The sequence below is a fragment of the Vanellus vanellus genome, assembly GCF_965231255.1.
Source record: "Vanellus vanellus genome assembly, chromosome: 4".
NCBI classification, from domain to species: domain Eukaryota; kingdom Metazoa; phylum Chordata; class Aves; order Charadriiformes; family Charadriidae; genus Vanellus; species Vanellus vanellus.
Window position 1 is genome coordinate 79,072,209 of NC_138909.1, and position 27,222 is coordinate 79,099,430.

Consider the following 27,222-nt stretch of genomic DNA (forward strand, 5'->3'; position numbering starts at 1 on the left):
GTGCCGCAGCTGGGGCATGAGTACAACTTCCCAAGAGGGACGCAAGGCCGGCTGCCCTGGCCGGCAGGTGCTCTGCTGACAGCCCCCTGCCTCCGGCAGCCCGGCTCCTCGCACTGACCTCAGGAAAAGAAAAAAAAAAAAAAAAAAAAGAAAAGAGCAGTCACTGAGAAAAACCTGTCCAGAATGCCTCAAAACGTTATTCTCCACGGACCGGCGCCCTGGGGATTCAGGCTCTCGGGAGGAATAGATTTTAATCAACCCTTAATCATAACCAGGGTACGTACTCTTTCCATTTCCTCTCTATTTATTGCATTTATTAGTTATTGCAGAGTTTTGCCATTTACTTTCCCGGAGTTCAGAGGTGCAGGCAAAGCTCAGCCAGTAGCTGCTAGTTCCCAGGAGAACCAGCTGAACGCTAACGGTTTTTACAGCTTTCATGGGACATGTTTCTGGAATCGCTTTATTGGTCCAAGCGACTTCAACAGCATTTCTACTTACGCCTCAAGAAGTGAACTGAAGTGCCTTGGCAGGAGAAAAACTCTGGCACGATTTCCCCAGGCATTCAGATGAGAAAATTAGTTTTGAGCTTACTAAAGGCTGGACCCCACTTTGATCTTTTTCCCCAACTAGGCTCTGGGATCGCTGGGGCAGAAGGCTGCTTGGCAGCGGCTCCTCACGTCTGGAAGTTTGTGCTTTGCAAACTCTGCACCAACTTTACAAGATTAATCTGACTCTCATTTAATTAAATTGGGTCCTGGTTATTGCCAGCAAAGGCAACAGCACCTGGTTTTACATATGTAAATGTTTTCAACTTTGTGAACGTTAAATTGGTGAATTATTAGAAAGTTATCCAGTCCTGAATATGAAGGAGATAGTTCTTTGCTGTTTTCTGCCATATTTAGAAACAGATAATTTACTTCACCCCCCTCCCCAATAAAGGGCAAGATTCCAAGCCTTCGTTTTTTCATGGATTTTGAGCTATTAATTGAAATTTCTTTAAGAAACAAGTTACTCGATGAATGGAGCATATAAAACACTGTCAGCTGCCTTGCATCTACAGGCACAGATCCACCCAAAAATCAGGATCTGTATTTTGATACTTTGCATATTTTGAAAACTGTGCACAATGCACATCAGGCTAGAATTAGTCCTCCTTATACTTTTGCTGCTGCTTTTCAGAACCTCAGACACACCGAGTGTGTGTTCCATCAGCCTCCAATGCTGATCCACCAGTGACCAATGCTTTCTTCTTTGTTTTTTTTTTAAAGCCCTGCACTATGACTCAATATAACCACTATGCCTGGTATTAAATAAACATCAAGAGCCTTGAAGGATGGATACCACTGGTGATGCCTTGCAGTCAATATGCTTCTAAGCAAGAATCTGTAGAAAGTTTAAGGACTAACCTTTCACATATTGTACCAGTAAAAATTAATTTCATTTAATCACTTATTCCAGATTTATACAAGCATAAAAGATTTTACTTATTTGAAAACACAAGTAAACCGGAATGTTATTATTTGATTGCATGTAGCTTCATAACAAGTATTCATAGGACATAGCAAAACTTTTGGAGGAACAGGAGACAAAACCATTGAATGAAAAAGAAAAACAGGGAAAAAAAAAAGCCTCTGGATGTTTTGGGGCCTTCATTGCCTTTTATGGGCCTCCAAAAGAAAAATAGTTTCCATTATCTCTAATGAAAAATATTTTAGCAGTGTCTGGTTTGTATTTTCTTTGTGTTTAGATTAAGTGCAACGAAGTTTAAAACTGCAATAACAAAGGATGTTACTATAAATGTAACTTTCTAAAGAATAGATGATTTTGCAATTGCCTCACACCTACCAAATGCCTCACAAGACATAAGCCATTGGTTTCTAGCATAATACAGAAATGCTTAAAATCACATTTCAAATAGAACTATGAAATAAAATATATAGGGAAAAATGACATGCTTAAGTTTGCTCAGCTCAAAGTCAAGAATATTAATGGTAGATTTGTTTAAAATGAATGGGTTTTTTTGCCACAGCATACAGTTAGAAGAGTCCCTAAATAAGTATTCAAGTAGTGCCCCTTAGGAAGTAATGACTATTTCAAAAGATTCATATGCCTTGTGTTTTGGGGCCAAGGTGTTCCTTTCATAAAGGATATCACCAGCAGCCCATTCACATTTGGCTTAACTGTCCTGACAAGAAAAAAATTATTAGCAAATAAAACAATAAATCAAAATTAGTTTCAAACACATTTTGAATAAAATAATTGGACAGGAGTTACGTTTGGTTGGCTACAGTCCTTCTTCAACGAGAGAAAGCTTTTACCAGGACTTGTCAAGAGAGACAGACAACATAAGAGATCATCATCCACCTGTCTAAAGAACAGATGTCATCCCAAAACCCATCTGCAATTTCCCAGACAAGGCAAATCTCTTGACTGTTTCAAGCAAATGCTAAAACCACAGACCATGATCACTGGGAGGGTGGGAAGAACAGGAGGGGACTAAAAATAGACATACTCAGATTCTATTAGGGTCAGAAACAACAAATTAACTAGAATTAATGAAAACATTTCTCAAAATCCTTGCAACTTTACATAGATGCAAAGAAATTGCATCAATGAAACTGATCAAAACCCTAGCCTTAATGAAACTGAATATTTTCTGTTTATTCTGACCAGAAGATAACATTTTGGGTTAAGCATTTAGAGGAATGCAATCCTAGAATTTAAGTCATATTGAATAAAACATTACAGAAACAATTAAAACTTGCAGAGGTTGGAGGGAATGGTGAAATCAACTCTAGGTTTAAGTTCTATTTTAATATAAATCTTTGCAGATCACAATGCAAGTATTTATATTAACTCAATTTTATATTTAGCCACTCTGTCTGCAGACATTCATAACTGTTTGCAGAAAGCACAGAGCCTGAAATATTTATGGAGTGCCATGATGAGCTTCACAAGTCTATTAACAGATGCAGAAACGTTTTCTTCAAAGTTGCATAGGAGTCTTTGCCCCTCACGTGGCTAAATAGTTATCTAGTCTCTGACAACATCCGAACGCTCAACACATCCTTGTATTTATCTGAATCCGAGATACGTAGGATCCAGGAGCAACAGGCAGGCCACACAAACGTGTCCTGAATAGCAAAAAAAATTTCCCAAAGCATCAGTAGGATCAACCTCACAAAGCAGGGGTGAGCAAGCAAGAAACACTACAGTCATAATATGATTCTATGCGTTCACAATATACATTTAAAGCATCCCTAATAAGTTTCTTAAGAAACAGTGTCGCTTACATTATTGAGGTACCCACAATATCAATATTATATCCGTGACATGGTGCGATCTTGCAATGCACAGCCTGGTCCCTTTCTATAAAACGTAGGCTGCAGTACTTTTTTCTGCCCCCCTTCCCCACAAGCAACAGTCAAGATTTCCATCCGAAATATTGAGGAGAGAGAAGAGCTGGCACCCAACCATATTCCTCCTACCCCATCCCAGCAGCCGATCTCCAGCTCTTACCATCAAACCTGGGAAGAGCAGATGAGGGAAGGGACTATACAAGGGCAGGTAGTTCTGCACCCCAGAAGGCAAGTAGAGCTCAGCACCCCCATCCAGGCGTTCAGGCTCAACAGACACGTCCCAGAAGCCTGGCAATAATCAATTCATCCGAGGAATAGGAAATACAGACTCCTGCCCCTTTCCCTCCTTGCTCCCATCAAATGATGGTAACCCCATCCAACCATACAGTGGTATCACTGCAGCTGGTGACAATGTGTTAAGAAAATCAAAGGGATTGCGCATTATTACCAGCGACACAGAGCGGGTTCAGTCCTACTAGCAGCACAGCCGCAGGGGCACGTACCGTGCTAGGGGGATATGCTGCTTTACAAGGCAGGATCAGTATCTCAGTACATTGCTGAGGTATGCCACAGACACAGCGGATGATTTGTTGTGACGTGTGAAAAGCATAATCTAACAAGTAACCTATATAAGGGTTATTTAAGCAAGCTCACTCTCGAGAGGGAGCCCAGAATGGCTGGGTTTGCCCAGTTTGGGTATGAGAGTATCAATAGTCACACGCAAACACTAGGACTTCTGCTGCAGTTTGTCATTCTACCTGTGCTCACAATGCGCTAAGCAAAATCCAGAGCCATTCCAGGTTAAAGGGAGAAGCATGATCATACATCGACCCCGTTTTATTACAATAGTGTAAAGTGGTCTCATTGTAGTTCATTTACACTTTACAGCTGCTGAAGTTTGAGAATCAGACAATTTTGAAGACTCCAGACTTAGAATTTCTGAGTCTTCATACTTCCTCGATTCATACTCAGACAGATTATTCGGGCACCTTAGCCCTCGTTAAGCACACAATATACGAGTCCGTGCTTTTGGAGGGTGAGCAGGTAAAAGCCTGCAGCTTTGCAGTTTGCCTGACTTGATAGTAGCTCATGCATTGCAGTGTGTGGCAGTGAAATCAAAAATAAGATTATATGCTGGAATGCAGAAAAAAAACCCTACAAAACAAATTTCTTTGAGCATTCAGACCCACCTAACAGATGTGAACAGCTGGAAAGAGGAGAGAATTGTTCTATTGGGCTGATTTTTGCCATTGTTTCAATACTAATGCAGTGCAGCACTTATCAAAAAGAATATTTCTATTTGGCTTTTATGCTGACAGTTCATACTGTCACCTTGAGAGGCAACAAGTCTGCCAGGTTCACCATAGCTGGAGTTCAGAACAAACTGGAGTTATACTGGGCAGCTTTACTCTCTTCCTTTGCTGGAAAACTGGGAAACACCAGAATTGAAGAATGTCTCCATAGCATTTTTTTTTTCCAGTCATCCATAACACTTAATCACTTTTAATAATTGAGATAGCACTTGCTGTGGCTCTAGCAGAACCCATAGTGAGAAAAAATTTCTCCAATAGCTTTTTTACTTCATACAAAAGCAGTTCTCTGATCTGTGCCATGTAAGTAAGACTATATTTTTTGTCCTTCACACTGGGATTCACTTACTTAAAATTAACACCTAGTGTTATTTCAGATGAATCAACCCATCCCCTTTGTTCTGCTGTTCCAGAAGCTTATGCACTATATCCATTCATTTCATGTTGCTCTCTTGGTCAGAGGTCACCTAAAATGGCAATGCGCACCTAAGGGACCTAAATCCCACACAGTGAATAAAGCATTTTTATGGTGATCTGGCAATAGAACTACAGAGGGTGTGGCAGAATTAAGAACTCATTTTTTCTGTAAGCAATCCCATAGTTGTTTACAGGCCCCTTCCCTCCTCACCCCAGCCCAATAGGAAATAGGGAATCAGGGTGAAGCTTATTTTCTCTTAACAATTTTCAGGTATGCGTGGTGCTTAAACAGTTACATTTTGGGTTTTTTTCAGATTACACCTGGAGGCAAGGCTTCAGCTGCCAACCTGTGCCCTGGTGATGTTATTGTAGCCATCGATGGTCTAAGCACAGAGAACATGACACATAACGATGCCCAGGAGAGAATTAAAGCAGCCGCACACCAGCTTTGTTTGAAAATAGAGAGGTATGTGTACACGTCTGTTTACTTCTGAAAGAAGATACTACCCAACCAACTGATTATACAGTACAACTATTACATAGCATAACTATTTTAAGAAGTTTTAAGAATTTCACAAAACCTTTAAAATGACAAGCACCCACACCTACCTCACCCACTCCAGATCAGGCGAGACTCCCCAGGACGTGTCTTCATGGGCACGAGGAGAACAGTTCCCCCAGGCTACTCACCACATTTGTTGAGCTGTGAACCGTACCACCTACTGCCTCTGCTGACTCCACAAGTCCTACATTTGCTGCCAGTAAACAAACAGGTCTTCATATTTTGGGGAAATAATAAAACCTTCAGCTAGTTGTCACTTGCTCGGTTCCCTCTCTGCTCTAACACCCCCTCAGCCCCAGGTGCTGATCATTGCCTCCTGCAATAACATCCTACATCCTCCCGGTTAAGGAAAGCAACATCACATCAGACTTTAATAAGGGGTGACAAAGGAGGGGCTTTAAAGCCAAACTCTTTGGTCACGATGTATTAACCCAAATACAGGATTCTCAAAGCAATGTTAAAAAAAAAAAAACACACTAAAAAAAAAACCTCTCTTACTGCAGGAGTCCAGAAGCTTTTTGCATTCATTTCTCTCAACTAAAGCCACCAAAATAAACAACCTGCATCCCCTAAGTTTGCTCAGCCTTTGATAAGAACCACCTCGTGTGCTCTTCCAGCTGTCTCCAATTATCAGTCAGCTCTGATTGACCGGAGGCCCTCAAGGAGGCACCGCACTTTATTACAGCTGACCACAATATTCCTTTCCAAATACAGAAGGGTGATTTTTTTTGTTTTGTTTTTTGGAAGGAGCGTTGTCTAATCAGCAGAGCACATACCCCAGCTAAAAAATTCCTGCAGTTAATTGCAGGTTCCGTTACAGATCGATACAGAATCATTCTGTGATATGCCATTTAGCAACTCTCTTAGGAAGTCATTTTCAAAAGATGATAAGTGTAATTGTGCCTATGAAATAAATGCATATTTTAAAAATGATAAATATTTGCATTTATGTAACAAAAAGTACTAGATTAGTATTCAACATTCATATTACACTATTTTACAATTAGCTGCCGAATTTTGCATTGTCAGTGAAGACAGAATTGTAACGGGTGTTTGCATGTTTGCTACCTCTGCTTCAGTGACTGAAAGAATCATCTGTGCAACTTCTATTTACAATCACACTTACACTTTGCGTACCTAGACCGCACCCCTCCCACATTGAGAAGCAGGCTTTGCGTGGATATTGTGGTCATAAAAAAAGAAATTTATATTGTTCTGGTTTAGGATTATTACTAATATATTCACTTATATGTGCAAAATATTCTGAGGACCCGACATTCCTTTTATCAACCATTAAAAAAAGAAAACTGTAAAAACCTTCGTAGGCTCATGTCAGAAAAACACTAATTTCCCTTTGCCTTTGGTAACGACTAACAAAATATTTCCCATTGTTCATAGTATGTGTATGTTTTAAAAAAGTAAATACTTTGCATATTGTTTACATATAGTACACATTATATATCGTTGAAGTATTTTTATGGCAAAATATTTAAAAAAAGCATAGAATGAACTGCAGATTTTCAAGCTGCATTGTATTTTACAGAGACATATACAACTCTTTAGGAATTCAAGTAATTTAAATTCTGCCTTTCTTTCTTTCTAGGACAGGAACTAAATTATGGTCCCCTCAAGTTTCAGAAGATGGCAAAGCACATCCCTTCAAGATAAATTTGGAAGCTGAACCACAGGTATGAATTCTTAAAAGTGACCTAACTATTTCCATTTGCCTTTTTACACTCTGGTTAAAATTCTCTGAATAGCACTTCATCCATTATCTGCCAGTTTAAGCTAATACGAACCATCGCAATTATGGTATGTATGAACATCATTTTATCTGACTGGATGTTTTTGATTTTTCAGCTATAACTGAAACAAAACATAAACAACCTACAACACATTCTCATTTTTCTTTAAAACTGTACATATCTCCATAGTTTTATTATGGAAAGGAAATATCTCCTCTTATTCTGATATGGTTTAAGTTGCTTTAACTTTTTTAGAGATTCTTCATCATAGGAGGAAGTTCTTCAATCAGGAATAAATGTCAAGTACCAAAGCAATACACTCATCACATCATAAAAGGCATTGTGATGTAACAGTCAGTTAAATAGAGAGATCCATTTTTTCGTACATTTTTATGTGACACCGCAGAACTGAAAGTTACAAACTTGTACAAAACCCCCGTACTGATCAATAAGCAAACCATTCACCGCTTCTGGCCAGCAAAGTTTTGATCCTTGTACCTGAGCAAGCAAATCCAGTCAATTGAAATCCTCCTCTCTCTCCAAATTCCCAGCCAGCCCCTTGCGCAAATACAAGAGCTGAAGCCTCCATATTGTTAATTAGCTAGCTACCGTCTACAACTAGTGCTTTATTCCCTTGTCATTCCTCTTTAACCCACATGAACATTTGCTCTTCTCTCAAGAAGGGGGGGGGGGGGGGGGGGGGGAAGAGCATTCTGCTGATCCTGGCCTTCCAGGATCAAAGCAAGTATGTCAAAGTATTTATTCTGTGCTATCCCAGAAAAATGTAAGTGCAGATTCCATTGCAGTAAATCCTGTGCAATAAATATTTCCACCAATTCTGTTTTCATGGAGAAACTCCCAAACGAATACAGCCTTTCAGCGTTCCAGTTCTCTCTCTTCTTTCCAATCTAAAAACCTGCATTAAGTGATACAGCAAACTTCACCAGAAATAACACATCCTCTTCAGCAGCAGGAGATAGTGTAGTGAAGAAGCAAAACTATTTTAAATGCATATTTTTGTGGAGTTGCTAGGATATACATAAAATAAATAGCAATGGTACAAATTCACTAAAAAAGCCATAGAGAAAACCACCTAGGCATGTATGACAGCAGAGTAATCCCTTTGCATGAAAGCTGCATTCCTAAAAAGGATAGTTACTTAAAAATAAATCACAAGATTTCACTAAATGGTATTTGGCAGACTATTGAAAAGCAGTCTCCATTGGGCAATCAAAAAAACTGTTTCTCCTAGATTAAATAGCTAAGCTCTTGATTTTAGGATGTCTGCCTCTTTCCTTCCTGGGAAAATCAGGAGTACTGAGTATATTTAATAAATAATATACTCCAGAAAAAGTAGCAATGCTTGTAAACAACTTTGCTAAACCATTCTAGGGATGATTTACATTTTAGATTAAATTCTTCCATGCAAGAACTTCCATCACTCTGATCACCCTGTGGAAAAAAAAAAAAAAAAAAGCCTTTTTTTCTACAATTGCTGAAATTTTAAATTAAATTTTACTGCATGTTTAGTCACAACACACGAGACCCTGCAGTGTGTATACCAGTAGAACAATGTCAAAGTTTCTTTAACCTCAGCTGGCACATTATCAGACAGCTACAACCTGTGCTGTTTAGGCCATGTTAGAGTTTGCTGAAGGCCAACAATAAATAAAGGCACTGAAGCTCAGATGGATGGAGAAAAATCCAAAAAGCAGTATAGTGTTCCTTCAATTGTAAAACGCTTTTATCCAAAAGTACTGTTGTCGCGGTTTAGGCCAGTACACATGGACTGGTATGCAAAAATGGAAAACCTTTGAGTGCTATACCTCCATTTATATAATAATTAAAATTACTCAAAAGGCCACAGATGTTATAAATGCAGTCAGATCTTTTTCACTCTTGCCAGACAGACACTTTAAAGTTCACTAAGTTTCACAAAGGGAAGCCAATAATTTAAAATACATTATAAGCCAACTCAATAACACAAACAGATGTAGACTTACACAATCTTCTTAGTAAGTATCTAATTTCTATTTGCAAGCTAATAAAAACTAATTATAAATGAAAGTGAAACATATTTTAAATTGTTCAGCAATTTGGCCAAATATTTGGCCAAAGAATGCTTACTTTAGCTTCAACAAACGAAAACTATTCTACAGATGCTTTGGAGATGGCCATGTGAAAACTGATAAACACCTAAATACTGTGCCTACCTGCAGCTGTGGGACAAGGAACCTTTACACCGTAGCAAATTTTTGCATTAGGCTGAGCATCCCCAAAGAGTCATTTGGAGATTGAAAGAGGCAATCGTCATAGCACAATGAAAGCTCTCGCTATTTCTTCCTCTGGGAAGAGGAAACAGAGGCAAAAATTCTAGTAAACTGCTTACAGCAAGAAGTGGCTGAGAGCCGCTCTGGAAAGCTACACATTCCCACATAAAAAGCAGCCACCTAATTTCGGTAGGCTGGAGCAACCTAGAGCGTGATGGATAAAAAATGGGAACTAATAGACTAATTGAAGTATTACTAATGCAATCACACCATATTCTGTATAAAAGCAATTTAGAACATAAGGTTCTCAAAGTATATAATTAGGAAGAGAAAATAAAAAAATCTAAATGGCAAACCCATATCGTATAAAATTATTTTTAAAATCCGTCTGCTGTATTGTCAATGTAAACAATACTATGACCTGTAAATTTTTTCTCAGTTACAATCCCTTTAACCTCATCCAAAATGAATTTGTTTCCATTACCGCAACTTCTTGAATTGTTTTTATTTGGGCTTTTCTCTCTTGCTTCTATCTATCTTTGCCTTTGAATGTTTTGTTCAGTGTGAGTAGGCTTTTGGCCATGCAAGTCATTATACATTCCTGAGAGATATAAATATACTACACACATAGATAAGTATAAAAATCTAAAAAAAACCACAAACCCACACCAAAAAAAAACACAAAAAACCCACCGTTCTAAAAAGTAAGTTTATAGTCCACTATATATTACCACTTATAATCAAATTTTGAAACAATATAATGTGCTAGTCTAGTTTTGAGGACCTACCCCCTCTTCCATAACAGCATTCAGAGATAAAGGTTTTAGTCACACGATACCTCCAAAATTTAAACATCTGTGTATCGTCATAGCAATTATCCCCAAGGAACATGGTCCGTGTTGGATGCATTTCTACAGACTTTGGGGGCTACATTCTTTCTATTCCTGATACCTACATCAGTGCAAAATGCAGTTAGACCTGCAAAAAGGACATCAGTCGGCTAGCAAAAAATTAAGGAATGAAATACCGTAATTCTCAAATATTCCTGATTAGGAATTTCAACAACCTCCAGTTCTCATTTAGCTTTTGAACTAAAGGAGGACTTTTCACAGATTCAATGAGATCCAATAAACACAAGAGCTGGACTATTTTTGCTGCTGTATGTTCTGTCACTGATATTTTATATGAAATGATGAGTTTAAAAGAAAATGGAATTTAAGTCTAACTAACTGCAAATACTTATTTCACAATTGTTATACTGTAAACTTGCTACTGTGGTGCCACATGTCTTCTGTGCTGTTCATTTGTCAACAAGAAATAAAAAAAGGGGATGAAATTACAATGCTCACGGTTGGTTTTGTTTGGTTTGTATCATACCTGGATTTAAATCAATTTTAAATACTTTAACATTAATATCTTTCATTAAGTAGACGTGATCCTAAACACTAGTAGACTATTTCCATTTACTAATACATTTTGTTAATTGCAATCCAGTTCTATCAGCCAGAAACAAGGAACTGCAAGTAAAATCTTTGTGCTCATTTATCCGATTGCTGCTTTCAGTAGCCTCTTACAGTGCAATGCTGCTAAACATTTTCATTTAATAAAACTGCTTTTTACTCTTTGCATTTTCTGGTTGCACATCCTATATATCCATGACTTTTCTTTATGTCTGTTCCTGGATATATTTCTGAAACTGTTGTTTTAAATAAAAACAAAAAGGCCAAATCACATTCAGGTTTTCATAATTTGTATAAATTATTCACCAAAACCTTGAACAGAGACTTGATGTTGTCTGAGAAAGGAAACAATGCTCTGAGGAATGAATAAAAATCTACAGGTGTCAAAAATGTATCCATGCTTATCTAATCTGCTCCTATTATCTTGATTTATTCCGTGGATTTGAGTAATCTAATATCTTTTTTTTTTTTTTTGATAATAAGTTGTATTTGTTCTAACCGGAATTTTTTCTAGCATTCCTAATGTCTAAGGTAATCTAAAAAAGGCATTTCTGCATCAAGAAGCCACTTGGTTTAGAGTTTATTTAGCAGAACAAGGAGACTAGTTTGTGTAGTTTGCAAGACGTAAGTGAAAGACCACAACTGATCTTGGGTGTGTCACCATTAAAAATATGTGATAGCAAATACCAGACAGGGTAAACTGTACACAGTGCTTAAGCCAAAAGCTCTGGTACCTAAGATACAAGCTTCAACAATTTGAAACAAATCTTTTTCAGCAGGATTAGAACTTAAGCTGTCTATAGGTCATATGCCACAGTGGGGTAGCAACATAAATACAGAAATGGTCTATAGTATTGCAGATCTTTTTGAGTGTGACGGTGTACTAGGAATACAAAGCCAAATTGGAGAACTGGCAAAGATTTCTATGAAAATTGTGCTATCTTAACATCGCAAGTTCCAATCTCTAAAGAAGACACCAATTCAGACTGTAGAAACCTGTTTGCTAGGAACAAGAGGTTTTTATTCCTTATGGATGGAAGATCAAGTGTTCTTGCAGCACTGTCTCCAAAGAGCACTGCAGGACATCAGGACAAGGTGATGGACTACAGCAGCAAACGCTCTTCCCCCACTAGCACAGAAGGGAAGAAAAACCCTCAGCAGATGACAGCACTATTTTTTCCAAAATCTGTATTTCTGTGGATTAGGGATGCACCTGAGATAACAGGAGCCCAAAGGAGACTGTACTAAATATGCAAAATACAAATATGTGAATTTTCACACAGTCAACAGTCTTCATCGTTCCTGGCCAATCACTACACCTTGTAAGTTACCTGGAAGCTCATCAGAGGTTTTGTTTCCAGATCTTATCCCTATGAATTCCACAGCTGAAGGAAATTATCTGGGCCGACAATAAACAAAATCCTATTCCAGAAATAAACAAACATAGGCAGAATGATTTCCAATTTACCCATTTCTGGGTTCGACTCATTTATGATGATTTCACATAATCTTTAATTTATATGGCATCACAGTTTTTGACGCATAGGTATGCTTCAAAGTATGGAATGAGTTCGGAAGAATGTCCTCAATCTGATGTACATTCAAGATATTTCAGTTAAAAGAAGTGTTAAAAATTATGTGTTTTCTAGGCAAGACTTTTACAATAAAATCTTCGTACTTTTGCGAGTCCCTCCATCAGTATGTGACAAAAAAGCAGGAGGCAGAAATCAGCACTAAAGCAAAGCAATTAAGTGAACTATACATGGAATGTTTCTAAAAAAAAAAAAAAAGAAAATAAAAAGTGCAAAATCTAGAGAACACTACAACAGGTTACTATAATATTCATCCCTCCCATTTCTTCTTAAATTTGCACGCTATTTACAAAGGTGGAACGCCTTCCCTTTGCCCTGAGGCGGGGGAAATAATAGTCTCTGAATGTGTACGGCTTAAGTAGCGTGTGGAAAATTCATGGAAAAATATAGCATGCTTGCACCATAACAAAGTCGCAAAAGTAAAAAATGCAGAGATTAACCATACTGATGTTGTCAGTTTTACCCATTACCAGCTTTGGTGTGCATTGTAGCTTTGTGTATTTTGTCTGCCTATCACGTACAGGAATTCAAGCCTATTGGTACAGCCCACAACAGAAGGGCCCAGCCTTTTGTTGCAGCAGCAAATATTGATGACAAAAGACAGGTAGTGAGCTCCTCCTATAATTCTCCAATTGGGCTGTATTCATCTGGCAATATTCAAGACGCGCTTCATGGACAGCTGAGGGGTCTCATTCCTAACTCATCGCAAAAGTGAGTACCGGTATTTACTTATAATACGTGGTCATTTGTGGTACATTACTATCTGTTCTGTTTTCAATTAAAAAGTCCAGCTCTTGCTGTTTTTCTTTTCTGATAATCAGGAGTTTATCAAAAAAAAAAAAAAAGGTGATAAATGAAGGAATTTTTTTCCAACACAGAAAACTACGCATTCCGCTCTGTAGTAGCAATGCTGCAGGTAGCTAAATTTTGCCCTCTCTCTTGGGCTGCACCACTACCTACCACCCTTCTCTCTTGTAACTGCGCTTTACTCGGAATGTTTCCAAACACGAGTGTGATTGTATTTTCAGTGCCAGGAATGTACAAACTAAACACGGTTACTTCATGGTGACAATTTTAAAACTTTGTCAGCTACTTTTTAACTTGAAATAAACATTTGTAGGCCAAAGAAAGTTATTTTAACCCTCTTTTCTTTACAGGATGTGAACTACTTTGAACACAAGCATAATATTCGGCCCAAGCCTTTCATAGTCTCAGGCCGAAGCAGGTTAAAATTCTGAGTGCTGTGCTGGATTTGGATGCATGGTGTTATTTTTTTAATGGATACTCACCATTGACATTAATAAAGCGTACTGCTGCATTTGAAGTTTACTTATAGTAGTATATAGTCTAACACTGAAATTTTTAAAAAAGTGAAATGGTTGACTTGCAGAGATCAGGCTTGAAATTCAAATTTCTATTTCCACAAGAAAGCAGGTCCACACTCCCATCTCAGTTATACGGATACAAGTCTGAGGGAACTATTCATGAACCTGATTCGGTTTACAGCGTAGCACCAGATATTGTACACTTAGAAAACGATGGTCCTCAGAAATTCTTCTGTCCAAATGCAAATACATATAATTTGTTAACTAGCTAGAAAAAAGATAGCTAGTTATATGAGATATCACCTAGGCCAGAGATTTTATGTTTGCTTTTCAGCAGCCCTCTATTCAGAAGGCAACCTAAGGCAGAGCTACAATGGGGGACTATTTGATACCACAGACCTGTAAAGCTCTACAATGCAAAAAAGCTTACATATTTACTTCCGTCATTTTAGTGTAATATTCCTCTATCATACCTGGGGATGAAATACCTCACTTACTATTATTTATATTGTTAAATACAGAGGGGAAAACCCACTGCAAACTCTATGGCTAAAAATGCAAGGAAGCCCCAAAGTGCCTGAGTGATGCAACAGATTGTGATGCTCCCCGTTCTCCTTTCTAGCAGTAACAGTTTTTACCCATAGACTTAGTCTTCTGCATTTCATTCTGAAAGTTTAAAATGCCTGAATTTCAATTATACTCATTTAAGTCTGGCAAACTAGACCAGAAAAACAGGATGATAACTGATTTCTGTGCACAAAGGACAATCTCATATGGATTATCAGTTTTATGAGACATGCTAAATTTTTCGACCACCTGAGTAATAAAGAGGGGACCGTAGAAGATGGACAGGCTCCCATCCTTCTGTGATCAAGAACTAGCAATGTAGAATAGTGCGACACTGGAGAAAAGGTGCCCGTCTCTCCTTGCAGTTGATGCCGATACAGGATAAATGACAAAACAGCCCTTAGCAAGCATGCACGGCCTTTAACCGTAGGCGCCACCCACATACTGTACCTTAACTGACTTTTGGACCACTAGGTACCATTTACAGGTACCTAATCGGATTTGTGTAGATTCAAATCATAGAACAGAATCACAGAATGGTTTGGGTTGAAAGGGACCTTTGAAGGCCATCTTGTCCAACCCCCGTGCAATGAGCAGGGACACCTCCCGCTAGATCAAGTTGCTCAGAGCCCCGTCTAACCTGACCTTGAGTGTTTCCAGGGATGGGGCATCTACCACGTCTCTGGGCAACCTGGGCCATTGTTTCACCACCCTCAGCGTAAATAATTTCTTCCTAATATCTAGTCTAAATCGTCCCTCTTTTAGTTTAAAGCCATTACCCCTTGTTCTGTTGCAACAGACCCTGCTAAAAAGTTTGTCCCCATCTTTCTTATAAGCCCCCTTTAGGTATTGAAGGCTGAACAACCCCAACTCTCTCAGCCTGTCCTCACAGCAGAAGGGCTCCAGCCCTCAGAGCATCTTTGTGGCCCTCCTCTGGCGCCGCTCCAACAGGTCCATTTCCTACTTGTGCTGAGTGCCCCAGAGCTGGAGGCAGCACTGCAGGGGGGTGTCCCCAGAGCGGAGCAGAGGGGCAGAACCCCCCCCCTCGCCCTGCTGGCCACGCTGCTGGGGATGCAGCCCGGGATGGGGTTGGCTTTCTGGGCTGCGAGTGCACATTGCCGGCTCACGTCCAGCTTTTCACCCACCAGTTGGCCCCAAGTCCCTCTCGGCAGGGCTGCTCTCAGTCTCTCCATCCCTCAGCCTGTATTGATACCGGGGGTCACCCCGACTCAGGTGCCGGACCTGCACTTGGCTTTGTTGAACCTCATGAGGTTCACACGGGCTCACTTCAAATGAGTGTATCAAGGGCCTAATCTCCTAATTCAGAAACCTCAATTATACAATATTTTCCACCAAAACATTGAAGTAAATGGCTATTTTCCATCATGTCAGATGGGGAAAAAAACTGCAAAAACTGACCTGGCAGCAATGCAACAAGTTTCAGAAATTTAGTTAGGCAAGGTCTGTCGGGTGTTGTAGCACTGGAGAAGCCCGGGTTTACAAACTGCAGAATCTCTGTCGCGGAGTGTTACACCTGCAAAACCCTGGTTGTCACACTGTTTGCTACTTTTTCATCCGGTTGTCTCGATAGATACCCTCTGCTAAACACAGCAAAAGCCAAACCGCCACCTTGGCCGTAAATACCCCTGTAGGACAGACAGCTGAGGCTAAATAGGACCCTGAGTAAAAGAAGAGCTGATTCTGGACTGTGGGGTTGAGCTAACAGATTGGACATTAGCCACAGTTTTGGACTTTACTCTAGCAAAACTTAGTGGAAATTATATTTAATATTTTTCTTTATACCTGTAATTTATTCTGGTTTTACATTACTTTGGCTGCTCCTAGCTAGAGTTGTGCTTTTTCTACCCTTTTCCTGCTACTTTCCATTTACTAACACTCTGGGCACTGACAAAACTTATTCTACTGCAGGATCTTTGTCTTGATTCTTCTAAAAGAAAAGACTGTAAATTTATAAGTTGCTCCTGTGTGAATATTTTGGCTGGCTCGTGCTAGGTGATGATGCAGAACTGTACTTTTGCTTTAAAGCTTGCCTACAATTTCTGGAATTAGCTTTCTTTTGATATGTCTTTGATGGTAGAGTACATATTTCCCTTCACATTTTCGAGAAAGTGGTCCTACACAAATTCCCCTCTAAATCAAAGAGAGAATTTGGGGTCTTCTCCACCCTAGAGTGACTACTTGGCAGAGTACTGTACTATCAAACTGGGAAATAGAGTATTTTCCCAGGCAAATGGAGAATCATTCCTCTTGGAAGGAACTAACCACAACCCTGATATGCAGGTTGGAGGAAAGAGATTAAGCATTTATCGTCTCAGAGCTGTGAACATCACATGGGTGGTAACCAGTGACCGTGGATCACCCGGGGTATGTGCTGTTACACAACAACAGCAAAGAAATATCCCACAACAAAGAAAAGCCTCCGAGGTGCTATAGAGAAAAGACTGAAGTGCTCAAAATAGCAACACTGAAAAAGACTTTGGGCCTAACGTTCACATTATTTTACTTATCCTTTTCCAGAGATGTCAAATCGGTGCGCAGTAGCTTTATTTCAGTAATATCAAGCAACATTAATATTTCTAAAAAACTGTACATCTTTTTAATTATGTAAAAATTATATGTAAAATCAATTCTCTGGATCCATATCCATTGTTCTTGTGAAGGACCACTTCGCATTCTCCTGGAAACAGTGTCATTTAGAAATGCAAAAGTATGCTGGCTGGTTTAGTATCTTTTCTTCTTTGAAACGTCCAACAGATATTTAAAAAAAAAAAAAGAAATGTATTGCTAAACTAATTTTACAAGATTAGTAAATATCCTATTGTAGAATTTAAAGAAAAATCTAGGAAAAGTCACATTCCTTATTTTACACTACTTTATAGTACTCTCTTCCACTGTGGACTAAGATGGGTGTGAGGTACGGGACTGGAACGATGTGTCCAGGATTCCAGCACAGCACTGCGGGTGGTGGCTCTGTCGCTGACATGGACAACTCACATAATCTGCGTATGCTACGCTTTTGTAGATGTTCGGAATTACTCAGCTAGAACAAAGAATTTTAGGGAGGTTTAATTAATCCTCAATTGAAGCTAGCATTAAAAATGTAAAGTAATACTATGTTCTGAATTATTCAATCTATCAAAGAATTTTCACTATCTTTAAAGAAAATGCATGCCAGAGTTTTAAGGACCGCTTTTTTTTTTTTTGATAGGGCAAGAGGAAATAGCCTCAAGTTGCACCAGGGGAGATTTAGATTGGGTATTAGGAAAAAGTTCTTTATCGAAAGGGTTATCAAAGATTGGAACAGGCTGCCCAGGGAAGTGGCGGAGTCACCGTCCCTGGAGGCATTTAAGAGACGGGTAGACGTGGTGCTGAGGGACATGGTGTAGTGATGGTTTTGGCAGTGTCAGGTTGATGGTTGGACTCGATGATCTTAAAGGTCTCTTCCAACCTAGACAATTCTATGACTCTATTTGTAACTGGCATTGATACTTTTTATAGGAAAATACTTTTCTTTGAATACACATACTTTTGCTTTTCTCCACTTTCTATACTTTTGCTTTTCTGTATCTGTTCTCTTTACGCTTTTCAGCCGTGTTAACACCACCGTATTCCTGTACTTTTGTCTCTATTCTCTGTAATCCGATATGCCTTGCACACTCTTCCGTAACCTGGCTATTAACACAGCGGATGCAGCACTCCTTCAGGGATTGACTGTGGCAGTGGACGCAGTACCCCCTCTTCAATTAGCACGGTTAGCTCCATCTGCCCCACCGAGCTGAAAGCGGTGTCTAAGATGGCCCCGAACATTCCCTTGGAGATGGAGCTTCCCGGTGTCAAGATTGTGCACGCTCAGTTTAACACCCCCATGCAGTTGTACTCAGATGACAATATCATGGAAACACTGCAAGGCCAAGTTTCTACAGCTCTGGGGGAAACACCCATAATAAGGTAATTAGCGCAGTATCTTGGATCTTTATGAATATACACATTTAGAATATAACAAAAAATCATGAGCTTTAACAATTCACGCTGTTTCTACAAAAACGGGTAAAAGGGTTAAAGAGAACTGCAAACATTTAAAGCCATTGAGTACTTCCATTGAAATATTAGTAAATTACAATTTTTATACCAAAGTATTGAAGGAGTCTTTCTAATTTACAAATAAGTATTTCATAGGAAATAATCTTATATTTGTAGCTGATAAATAAAAACTGATGATACTACCTGGCCTATTAGCTGACTGACCACTCCAAATCAAGATTCTGACCCCCTCCAAAATTCAAACCTATTTATTATTATTTAAAAACAATTTAATAACTTATTAGTAATTAATAAAACACTATTATTAACTCAAATTAATTTCAGCTATTAAAATTCAGGTTATGAAGGCTAGGAAATCTTGTAGATGTTCATAGTGGTCTAGATATTTAACTCCCATTCAGGACAACTCATTCAGTACAACTAGCTCTCGTCCAAAAAAGAGCCAGAATTGACTTTGCAGGCCCAGTAATCCAACTCCGACTTATGAATTTTATCCATTGCAATGACTAGAAGTCAGGTGGGAACCTTATGTATCTGGATAACAAAGATGATTAAACAATAACAATTTTTAAAGCACTATTCATTTTTTTCAAGGGACAATTCATCATTCACGTTGCTTTATTTTTACTTCTGCAGAATAGTAACTCATTTCTCTGTTTTACAACAGTACTTAAGTTAATAATTCATAATATGTATGGTGTAAACTAAAGCTAATTACTAATATTTTAAATAAGCAATAATCACTGGCACCAATGAGCCTTCTTCAGCACTTTGCAGAATTGGGCTGTTACTAACCATAAAAATCATATTTATATAGAAGTATTTAAGTTCACCCTATTTAATGAAAACTGTAGTTCATGAAGAGCGATGTTAGTCTACTGTGTGAATATTCATCCTCCGTCACAACAATTAGAGAACAAGAAAAGAAAAATTTGCTTTTTCTTTATTCTGAAATGATGGATTAAGCCCACAGTAACCAGATTTCACAAATGCCTGTGGCATTCCCAGTTTGAGAACAGACTCTCCACATAGGTTTGAAATCTCTCTTTTGTTGTTGTATTCATTATGTATGCATTGCGAAATGTTCTCTCACACCTTTGTGTCTGGATTCTTGCCTTCTGTATGCAATTGTATTGTCACTTGTTTGATGTTTAGGAATATTTTAGTAAAGAGGAGAGAATCAAGGGTTTAATTGGCCATTGGTGAGAACTGTAAAAACCAAGCTCCTTCTGTTCATTAAAAGCTTGTGACAAGAGAAGAAAGTGGTAGTTTCTTCACCAGCTTAAAGACAGCTCAGAGAAATCTGTTGCTTGATGAAGAGGCGAACAATTAAGATAAGCTACAGGGCTCCCTGCCCTACTGTGGCTGCTTAGATGCTACCCTGGGAACTAAACCAAACCATATAAAGCAAACCCGGCCAAATACCAGGGGGAATTAGTTGCTTATTTCCAGTGGAAACTTACGTAAGGTTCATCGGACAGCAGGAGGCCAGCTGCAATAGGAAATTTAAACTGGACATTTATGTATGTATCAGTGAGATAACAGACTTTATCGAAGTAAATTTGGACTTTTCTAATTAGTCCCAGCAGCAGTTTGAAATTTACAGATGCCACACATTCAGCCTAATTCCCGCCAGTGCATACAGTTGTCTACTCTTCCTCTCAACTACTTAAGATGTTAGTGATCATGATCAACTTAAAACACTCAGCACAGTTTAAAATACCATGAAATATTCTTGGTAAAATCTTTGGCTCACAGGTCACTGGAAATTCAACCATCAACTGCTGTTTGGGCAATAATTTACCTTATATTTTTGTCATAGAATCGGCATTACACAAATTAAGCCATGTCCCGTTCTAATTAAATTAAAAAATAGAATTTCCATTCATCAGTGTTTACCTTACATTGCTTCCTACTATGCAATACATAATTCATTCTTTTTTTGTCACCTCCATAAGTTAAAAAAGTAACAATTATCTTAGCCAAATAATCACAATATTAACTAGCGCTCGAACCAACGTAGAAAAGTAAGAACACCTTCACGTCGTGATAATCTTCCAAAAGATTTGTTTGCTTAGCTTTTGGCTGACCTTACGTAAAGATAACAAGCTGTGATTTTAACAACATTCTTGAGGCCAGCTGCTGTGAAAATGCGACTTCTGGATACTGTATGAAAGAGCACCCAGTGACACAGCAGTTGATTAGAGGACTGCAACTGCTTTGAGGTTAAACACAGGTACCGGCCGACTTCCAAACGCCGTTAGAGCCAGAACAGTCATTACGGAAATACTTTCATGAGTTTGTAGATTTATTTTTTTAACAATGGGACAGAGATTTTTCTTCAGCACTTTTTAGATCTATATAAAGCCCTCTCAATCACTATATAAAGTGATATACCTGGTAGAAAGGGTCTTTCGGTAGACATAGAAACACATTGTCTTTATGGTGGTTTCCTGAATCGTATTCTGTGCCTGGTGAAGTTATTGCTTTAAAGTTATGTTTGTTAAACTGCTTTATCTGCTCTTCCTCCCTGTGATACAGTGACCCCTCTCCCAACTCGGTGCCTCAGTCCGATGTCTACAAGATGCTGCATGCCAACCAGGAGGAGCCCAGTCAGCCTCGCCAGTCTGGCTCCTTTAAGGTGCTCCAGAATTTAGTCTCCGAGGAAGGTGGTTAACAATGACATATTCTACCTGTTCAAAGCATTTTGAAATGTTTGGGGGAAAGGACAATCTGAGATGAAAATACGAGAGATCAGAGCTATACGAATTTCTGAAAGCCCAAGTTGTTGTGAATCTTGGAGACAGCACACCGGCCTCCTAACATTTTTCCCCTTTGCTTTCACAGCCAGCAATATCTCCTGTGTGAATAAAACGGGGGTCTTAAGCACATTTTTCAGAATCTCTTCTCAGATTCTGAGGTCATTAATGTACAAAGTTGACTTTAAGAGAATGACAAAAAGGTTTACGTGAGAGAACTTTTGGGACAAGCTGCATATACTCCTGTCACCAAGAAAGTAAACAGTCTTCCACATCCAGGAAGAGAGAAATGTAAACCAACTCCTAAAATAAGTTTCACCCATCCCCTCTTCATTCTAAATAAAAATAGAAGAGGACAATATAATATGCAGTCGTATTTCCTTCAAATGACGAAGTTTTGAAAATAACATTACTAAAGGCTGCAAGTTTGTTGTATTTACAGTAAGTGTAAAGAATGAAACACAACCAAAATTAACCTAAAAGGTAAATTATTAAAATGTTAGTTTTTGTATCTCGATATTTACCAGACAAGGGATAAATACATTTAATTGTCTATATATAACATTGTTTGGGTTTGCTTGGCATTTTCTTGTATTTTGCTATAATTTTTTATTCATATCGTGTTACTAATCTTTCCAAATTTGTTGTATGGTTAGTTATATAAATATGAAGCTTTCTAACAATAGGTCTTGACTATGTTATGTTGCTATGTTAAAGCCAAATCCTCTCCCGCTATACCCAAGACCTACTGTCGGAAATTAGTTGATGCCTACGAGACTATATACAAAATCACTTTTGTACTTGATTTTTGGTTACAGCTACACAATATTTTTCCTGATTCTAAAGAGGTGGAATCTGGCCCACTAAACTTGTATAGAGAAACTTCATTGTTTGTTAAGATAAGTGAAAGTCTGTAAATACATCCAGAAGTGTATTTACAGGAAAAGTATTTAACTGCATCCGATGCTTTTATATTAGGCTGTACATAACGGGATTGTGTTGGTTCTCAGATGGACGCCCTGTGGGTACAAGGAGTGTGAAAGCGCCTGTAACAAAGATACCTACTGCCATGCCTGGTGTCCAGAAAGTGCCTCTGTGTGACAAGTGCGGGAATGGGATTCTGTAAGTTGCTTCTTTTTAGTTTTGGAAATGTCTAGTTCAAGCACATGGCCTCAAACACCATCTCAATGCTTTCCAAGGGCCATTTAATTAAGATGTCTCAGGACCTTTCGCAAGTCAATCATTAACACATACACAATGAAACCAACAGTTATCTGTGCTGCATTGTCTCAGGCTGTGAATTCTTGCAAGTCTCTTGGTAGTGTAAAAGCATCCTTCTCCCAGCCCAGCGGGAATATCCAGAAAGCTCCGCGGGCCTATTTTAAAACTAGCAGATTTCTAGCTGAATGACATCCCGAGCTTCAGCAAAGAACACAGCTAATGATAAGCTCAGAGAACACAGTCACTGAGGAAAAGAAATGTGGTGTTTTAAATTCATTTTGTCACCATTTTGGTAGGTCGATAGACTGTACTTTCTGTGTTGTAACCAAACTAACATGTTTTCTCAAACTCTAGTTTTCCAATGAACTATTGTGATCAACTCTACGGCATTTTATGTCGCTTACTCAAACTCAGCTTCCAACCTTAAATTATACAGTAGTTGGCAAAACCACCAGATGAACAACCTAAAAGCCTTAAGCTAACTACCTAGAACTTTGTGTCATACTGCGGCTTCTTCTCACTTTACTATGAATTAATCATGGGTTTTTTCTTTTCATTATTTCCATACAGAGGAACAGTGGTGAAGGCACGGGATAAATACCGGCACCCAGAATGTTTTGTGTGCTCTGACTGCAACCTCAACCTGAAACAAAAAGGCTACTTCTTTGTGGAGGGCCAACTATACTGTGAAGCTCACGCCCGAGCTCGCATGAGGCCACCGGAGGGATACGAAGCAGTTACTGTTTACCCAAAATGCTAGTCTTACGTTAACACACGAACCTATGCATGCACACAAAAAGCCATTAACAGCTTAGAACTGCAGTACAAGTGTCAGGACTTCTGCCTGGTTCCAAAGTAGCAGCTTTTAAACCTTTTCTTGCGGGATTCTGAGGGAGGTGGAAGTCCCTATTGGCCAGCAGTAGCCTATTACACCAGTAAAATTCTGCTAAAATATTATCTTTGAAGTTGCCAATATAACTCAATGAAGTATAAACTAAAACAGCTGTGCTGGAATAAAAAAAAAAAAAGTGAAACAGCTGAGGTATTACATGATTACTACAGCACGCACATAAGTGCTGTAATCAAGACATTATTTTTAACATAAATTATCTGTGCAAACACCAAAGCCATCAAAGTGTTACAGGCTGGGCCCCAACAACTGTAGAAACTTGACAGATCATTAGAAAAGCGGCTATTTTACATGGATAGCACAAAACAAGCAGTTGTTCATGTCTGCTTCCACCATCTATTATTCAACTACAATTACTGTATGCCAAAAATAGATTTTGCTTACTTTGCTTCAAATTTGGGGTTATATGGATTTAATTTGCTGAGGCAGCAACTGTGATAAGGAATAAATATCAATTCGTACAATAAAATGGCTAGTATAATAAAGACTGTTCAGCAAGAGCAAAACAGGAGTTCTACATTGTTTTAGTGATTTGCAATGAAATCAGCTTTCACATCGCTTAGCAGAAAATTGTTCTGAGGCATGCACACACATACATTGTTTTCTGGAAAAAAAAACCCACCACCCACTTGAATAGGAACTCACTGCAAACTGAGAATGAAAGTAAATTTAAAACCTTTCTGCAGAAAATGGTGCTGGTTTTTTGCATCTCCATCTTTCAATTTTCATAAGAGAAAAAATGGGGAGATGTCATCATAATATCTTTAGTGCTGGTAAATTAAAACTTTAAAAATAAATGTTAATTAAAATATGCAAAGAAAGATCTTTTATAAAAAGCCTGGTGAAGTCCTAAGGAAAAAAAAAAGGCTGAAGGAATACAGTTTTTAAATCAATTTCTGAAATGTTTTAAGAGCTACATTGCTTTCAGGTAGGTGCCAGCTATGTACACACACCTGACTGACACACCGAACTTTAGCATTTTCAAAAAATATCAACACAATTCATAAATTCATATTTTGAACCTGCTTTAAAGTAGAAAAATCTACAAAATTTTATATCAAGTCCACAAGACTTGCAGAAATTAACAACTCAGTGGCAAACAATCTTATATATTTCTCCCATTCTACAATATAAGATGCTTAAAATGTAAGAAAAAATGGAATCAAAATAAGAAGCTATACATACTTTAAATTTGTTTTTAAAATTCATACGAGCTCCAAAGCTTCAAATACAATGTTCACATATTTAATGCCTTTTCAAAATGTCTTAAAGTATTATTTCAGCATTTAAATGTTTTAAAAATGTGTGTGTCACTGCATTTATAATTTATGTCCGTGTATCAAAAGCAGACATTAAAAAAGTGTTGCACCCTTTTAAAGGTTAGTTCCTGAATTACTTTGGGGCGCAAAACATAATTCTGTTCCTCATGTATCATGGAGGCTATGTGCAGCATTTATATTTTTCCACTGATAAAGCCCATTAAATAACTCTGAAAATCCTTTTCAAACCGGGAGTGCACATAGTCTCTATTTATACAAACCTAAAATGTCACCAGTGTTTTAAAATATTTGCTTCATGTTCTTTTCTTGTGGAGTAACTGAAGGTAAAAATAAATCTACTACATATGATAAAGATTCTGTATTTCTCTTCAACTGGTATGAAAAATGAGAAACTGTGAGTGTCAAGTGACTTGACAATAATAGAAGTTTGGCATTTTCAGCCTGACAGAAGAGTACGCTTTGGATTTATCAAAGCACTGGCAAGAATGAAACACAATTTTTATATTAGGCATTTGAGTATATAATCTGGGAAAAAATAGCTTTCTAAAACTGAATGAGATCATGTGCTTTCAAAACTGAAGACCCAAAACCGCTCTCTCTTTAACTGGCCAAACGTACCAATTGTAAATGTGGGGAAACTCTCAGGAACATAAATACAAGAACTGTTAGGTTAAAAGAAAGTCATAGAACACAACCTGATGCCAAAACTTTGGGGAAAGTTCAATGGTATTGCATCATCACATGGTGCTATTTTGAGAGGTTTGAGGTTGGACATGACTTTGATAGAATTAGAAAGTAAGCCTATCTAATTGCAAGTACCGACCTACGTAACAACCTTTACACCAATATAACATAAAGGAAACAAAGATTTTCAGTTAATGCAGATTCTAAAATCCTTGATCCTGATAGAGGAGAGAAATAGGAAATCTCCTACTTACTTCAGTCTGGGAGAACTGAATATAGAGATTTAAATGTGAAAGAAAGATCCAGCAATTCTGTCTGTCGCGCGCTCAAGGTTGAATTCTTTATCTCAGTAGGGTGTCAGTGGCTCCTGGCACAAATCCTTTACAAAGCGTCCAGCTCAAGAACTATTCACTTTATTTATCTTCTGGCTTAAGAATGCCATAGCCAGTAAATCATGACAGCTTAATGCTACTGTGCCTCTCAGCTGTGTCCAGACTTTATATATATATATATATATATATATATATATTTTACAAGCCGCAGAGAGCCATGGCATTTATTTTTAGATGGAGGGAAAGATAGTAAGTGTGACTTCACATGCTTGTTATCTCGACTCTTCAGATGTTGAGCAACAGGTGTGAAAAGCTTTCCTTCGCTATGCTCCTGCTGCATAAACAGCAGGGCCATTCTGGGAGACGTGAAAAACTTATACGGAACTGTAATTCTCCAAATGAGCAAGCCAAGAATTGCATCTGAAAATACACAGATTAATTTAGATGGTGCTTTTGTCTTAATTGTTCCACGACAAATGCTTTTGGTCTTTTAAGTAATGCTGAAGTGTTGCCAACAATTTGAAACTGAAAAAGTTCTCTAAAGTAGTAAAAAGAAATTACGTTGTTTCCATCAACTCAGTAACTTTTTTCAGTTTTTCAAACACATTTCATCTCTTTAAGAATTAGACTAACACTTTTGCTCAGGTCAGAAGTTCGCTATCGAAAGCAAACCCTACATTTTGGTTTACATTACACAACAGCTTCAGGGCACACAAAGTGGATTCCTTTGCGATGAAATTCAACCAGAAGATGATCTCTGGGAGCACTGCACCAACCACTAATGGAAATTCAGTCCACGGAATCAAACTGGAGCCAACCAGCCCCTCCCTGAAACACCTATTAGGTCGGTGCCAGGTCCTCCATACCAACTGAGCTGCTCCTTCTGCACCCCGCTGCCTGCTGACACAGACGTAGCTTGCAGCTTTTCTTGCCCCCTTCATAGAGAAAACATTTCCTAACAGAAATTAAATTGCTGACCACTTAAAACTAGAGATACATCCAGTCTCAGAATTTCGACCCGGCTTCAGATGTTCCAAAGTTCAAGAATTTTGGTTTAAATTTCACAAACCATACAAAAGGAAACAACTGTGCACTTGGGTACAGATCTGACTTGCATTGAAAATACATGCACTTGATTTAAATTCTGTTTTAGGGGGACTTTTTCACAAGGACAAGATTATTGTTTACCTAATGGGTTCATATATTTATAAATAAAATGGTGGTAAATAAAACATGTTTATTGGCATATATCCAGCAAATAGCCTCTCTAAAGGGAACCCTTCTCTGCAGATTTGCCCTTTTGTGTTTGTTTTTTTCTCCTCTCATCCAAGAAAGTTATTCAGATAGCTTCTTTTGAAATTGTTAAC

The 27,222-nt window shown here is 38.3% G+C and overlaps 1 protein-coding gene across 2 annotated transcripts; it reads left to right on the plus strand.

Annotated features, from left to right (window-relative positions):
- PDLIM3 (PDZ and LIM domain 3) lies at positions 1-25,192 on the plus strand. 2 transcript variants are annotated; one of them, XM_082481986.1, is made up of 8 exons: positions 1-276; positions 5,401-5,552; positions 7,252-7,336; positions 13,873-13,940; positions 18,313-18,576; positions 21,211-21,338; positions 22,439-22,550; positions 23,220-25,192. In XM_082481986.1, exons 1-8 carry the CDS (start codon positions 184-186, stop codon positions 23,407-23,409), a joined length of 1,092 nt encoding a protein of 363 aa, XP_082338112.1. In that variant the 5' UTR covers positions 1-183; the 3' UTR covers positions 23,410-25,192. The 2 variants fall into 2 exon arrangements, with proteins under 2 accessions (XP_082338112.1, XP_082338113.1); XM_082481987.1 differs by lacking the exons at positions 13,873-13,940; positions 18,313-18,576 and adding an exon at positions 13,239-13,426 and having other exon boundaries at positions 2-276; positions 23,220-25,191.
- Positions 25,193-27,222: the final 2,030 nt, after the last annotated feature.

What these genes read in the sequence shown, in the direction of transcription:
- PDLIM3 (XM_082481986.1), top strand. Translation starts at nt 184, where the DNA reads ATGCCTCAAAACGTTATTCTCCACGGACCGGCGCCCTGGGGATTCAGG. An exon ending in GGGGAAACACCCATAATAAG is followed by an intron (nt 18,577 to 21,210) that starts GTAATTAGCGCA and finishes CCTGTGATACAG; the next exon opens with TGACCCCTCTCCCAACTCGG. An exon ending in AAGTGCGGGAATGGGATTCT is followed by an intron (nt 22,551 to 23,219) that starts GTAAGTTGCTTC and finishes ATTTCCATACAG; the next exon opens with AGGAACAGTGGTGAAGGCAC.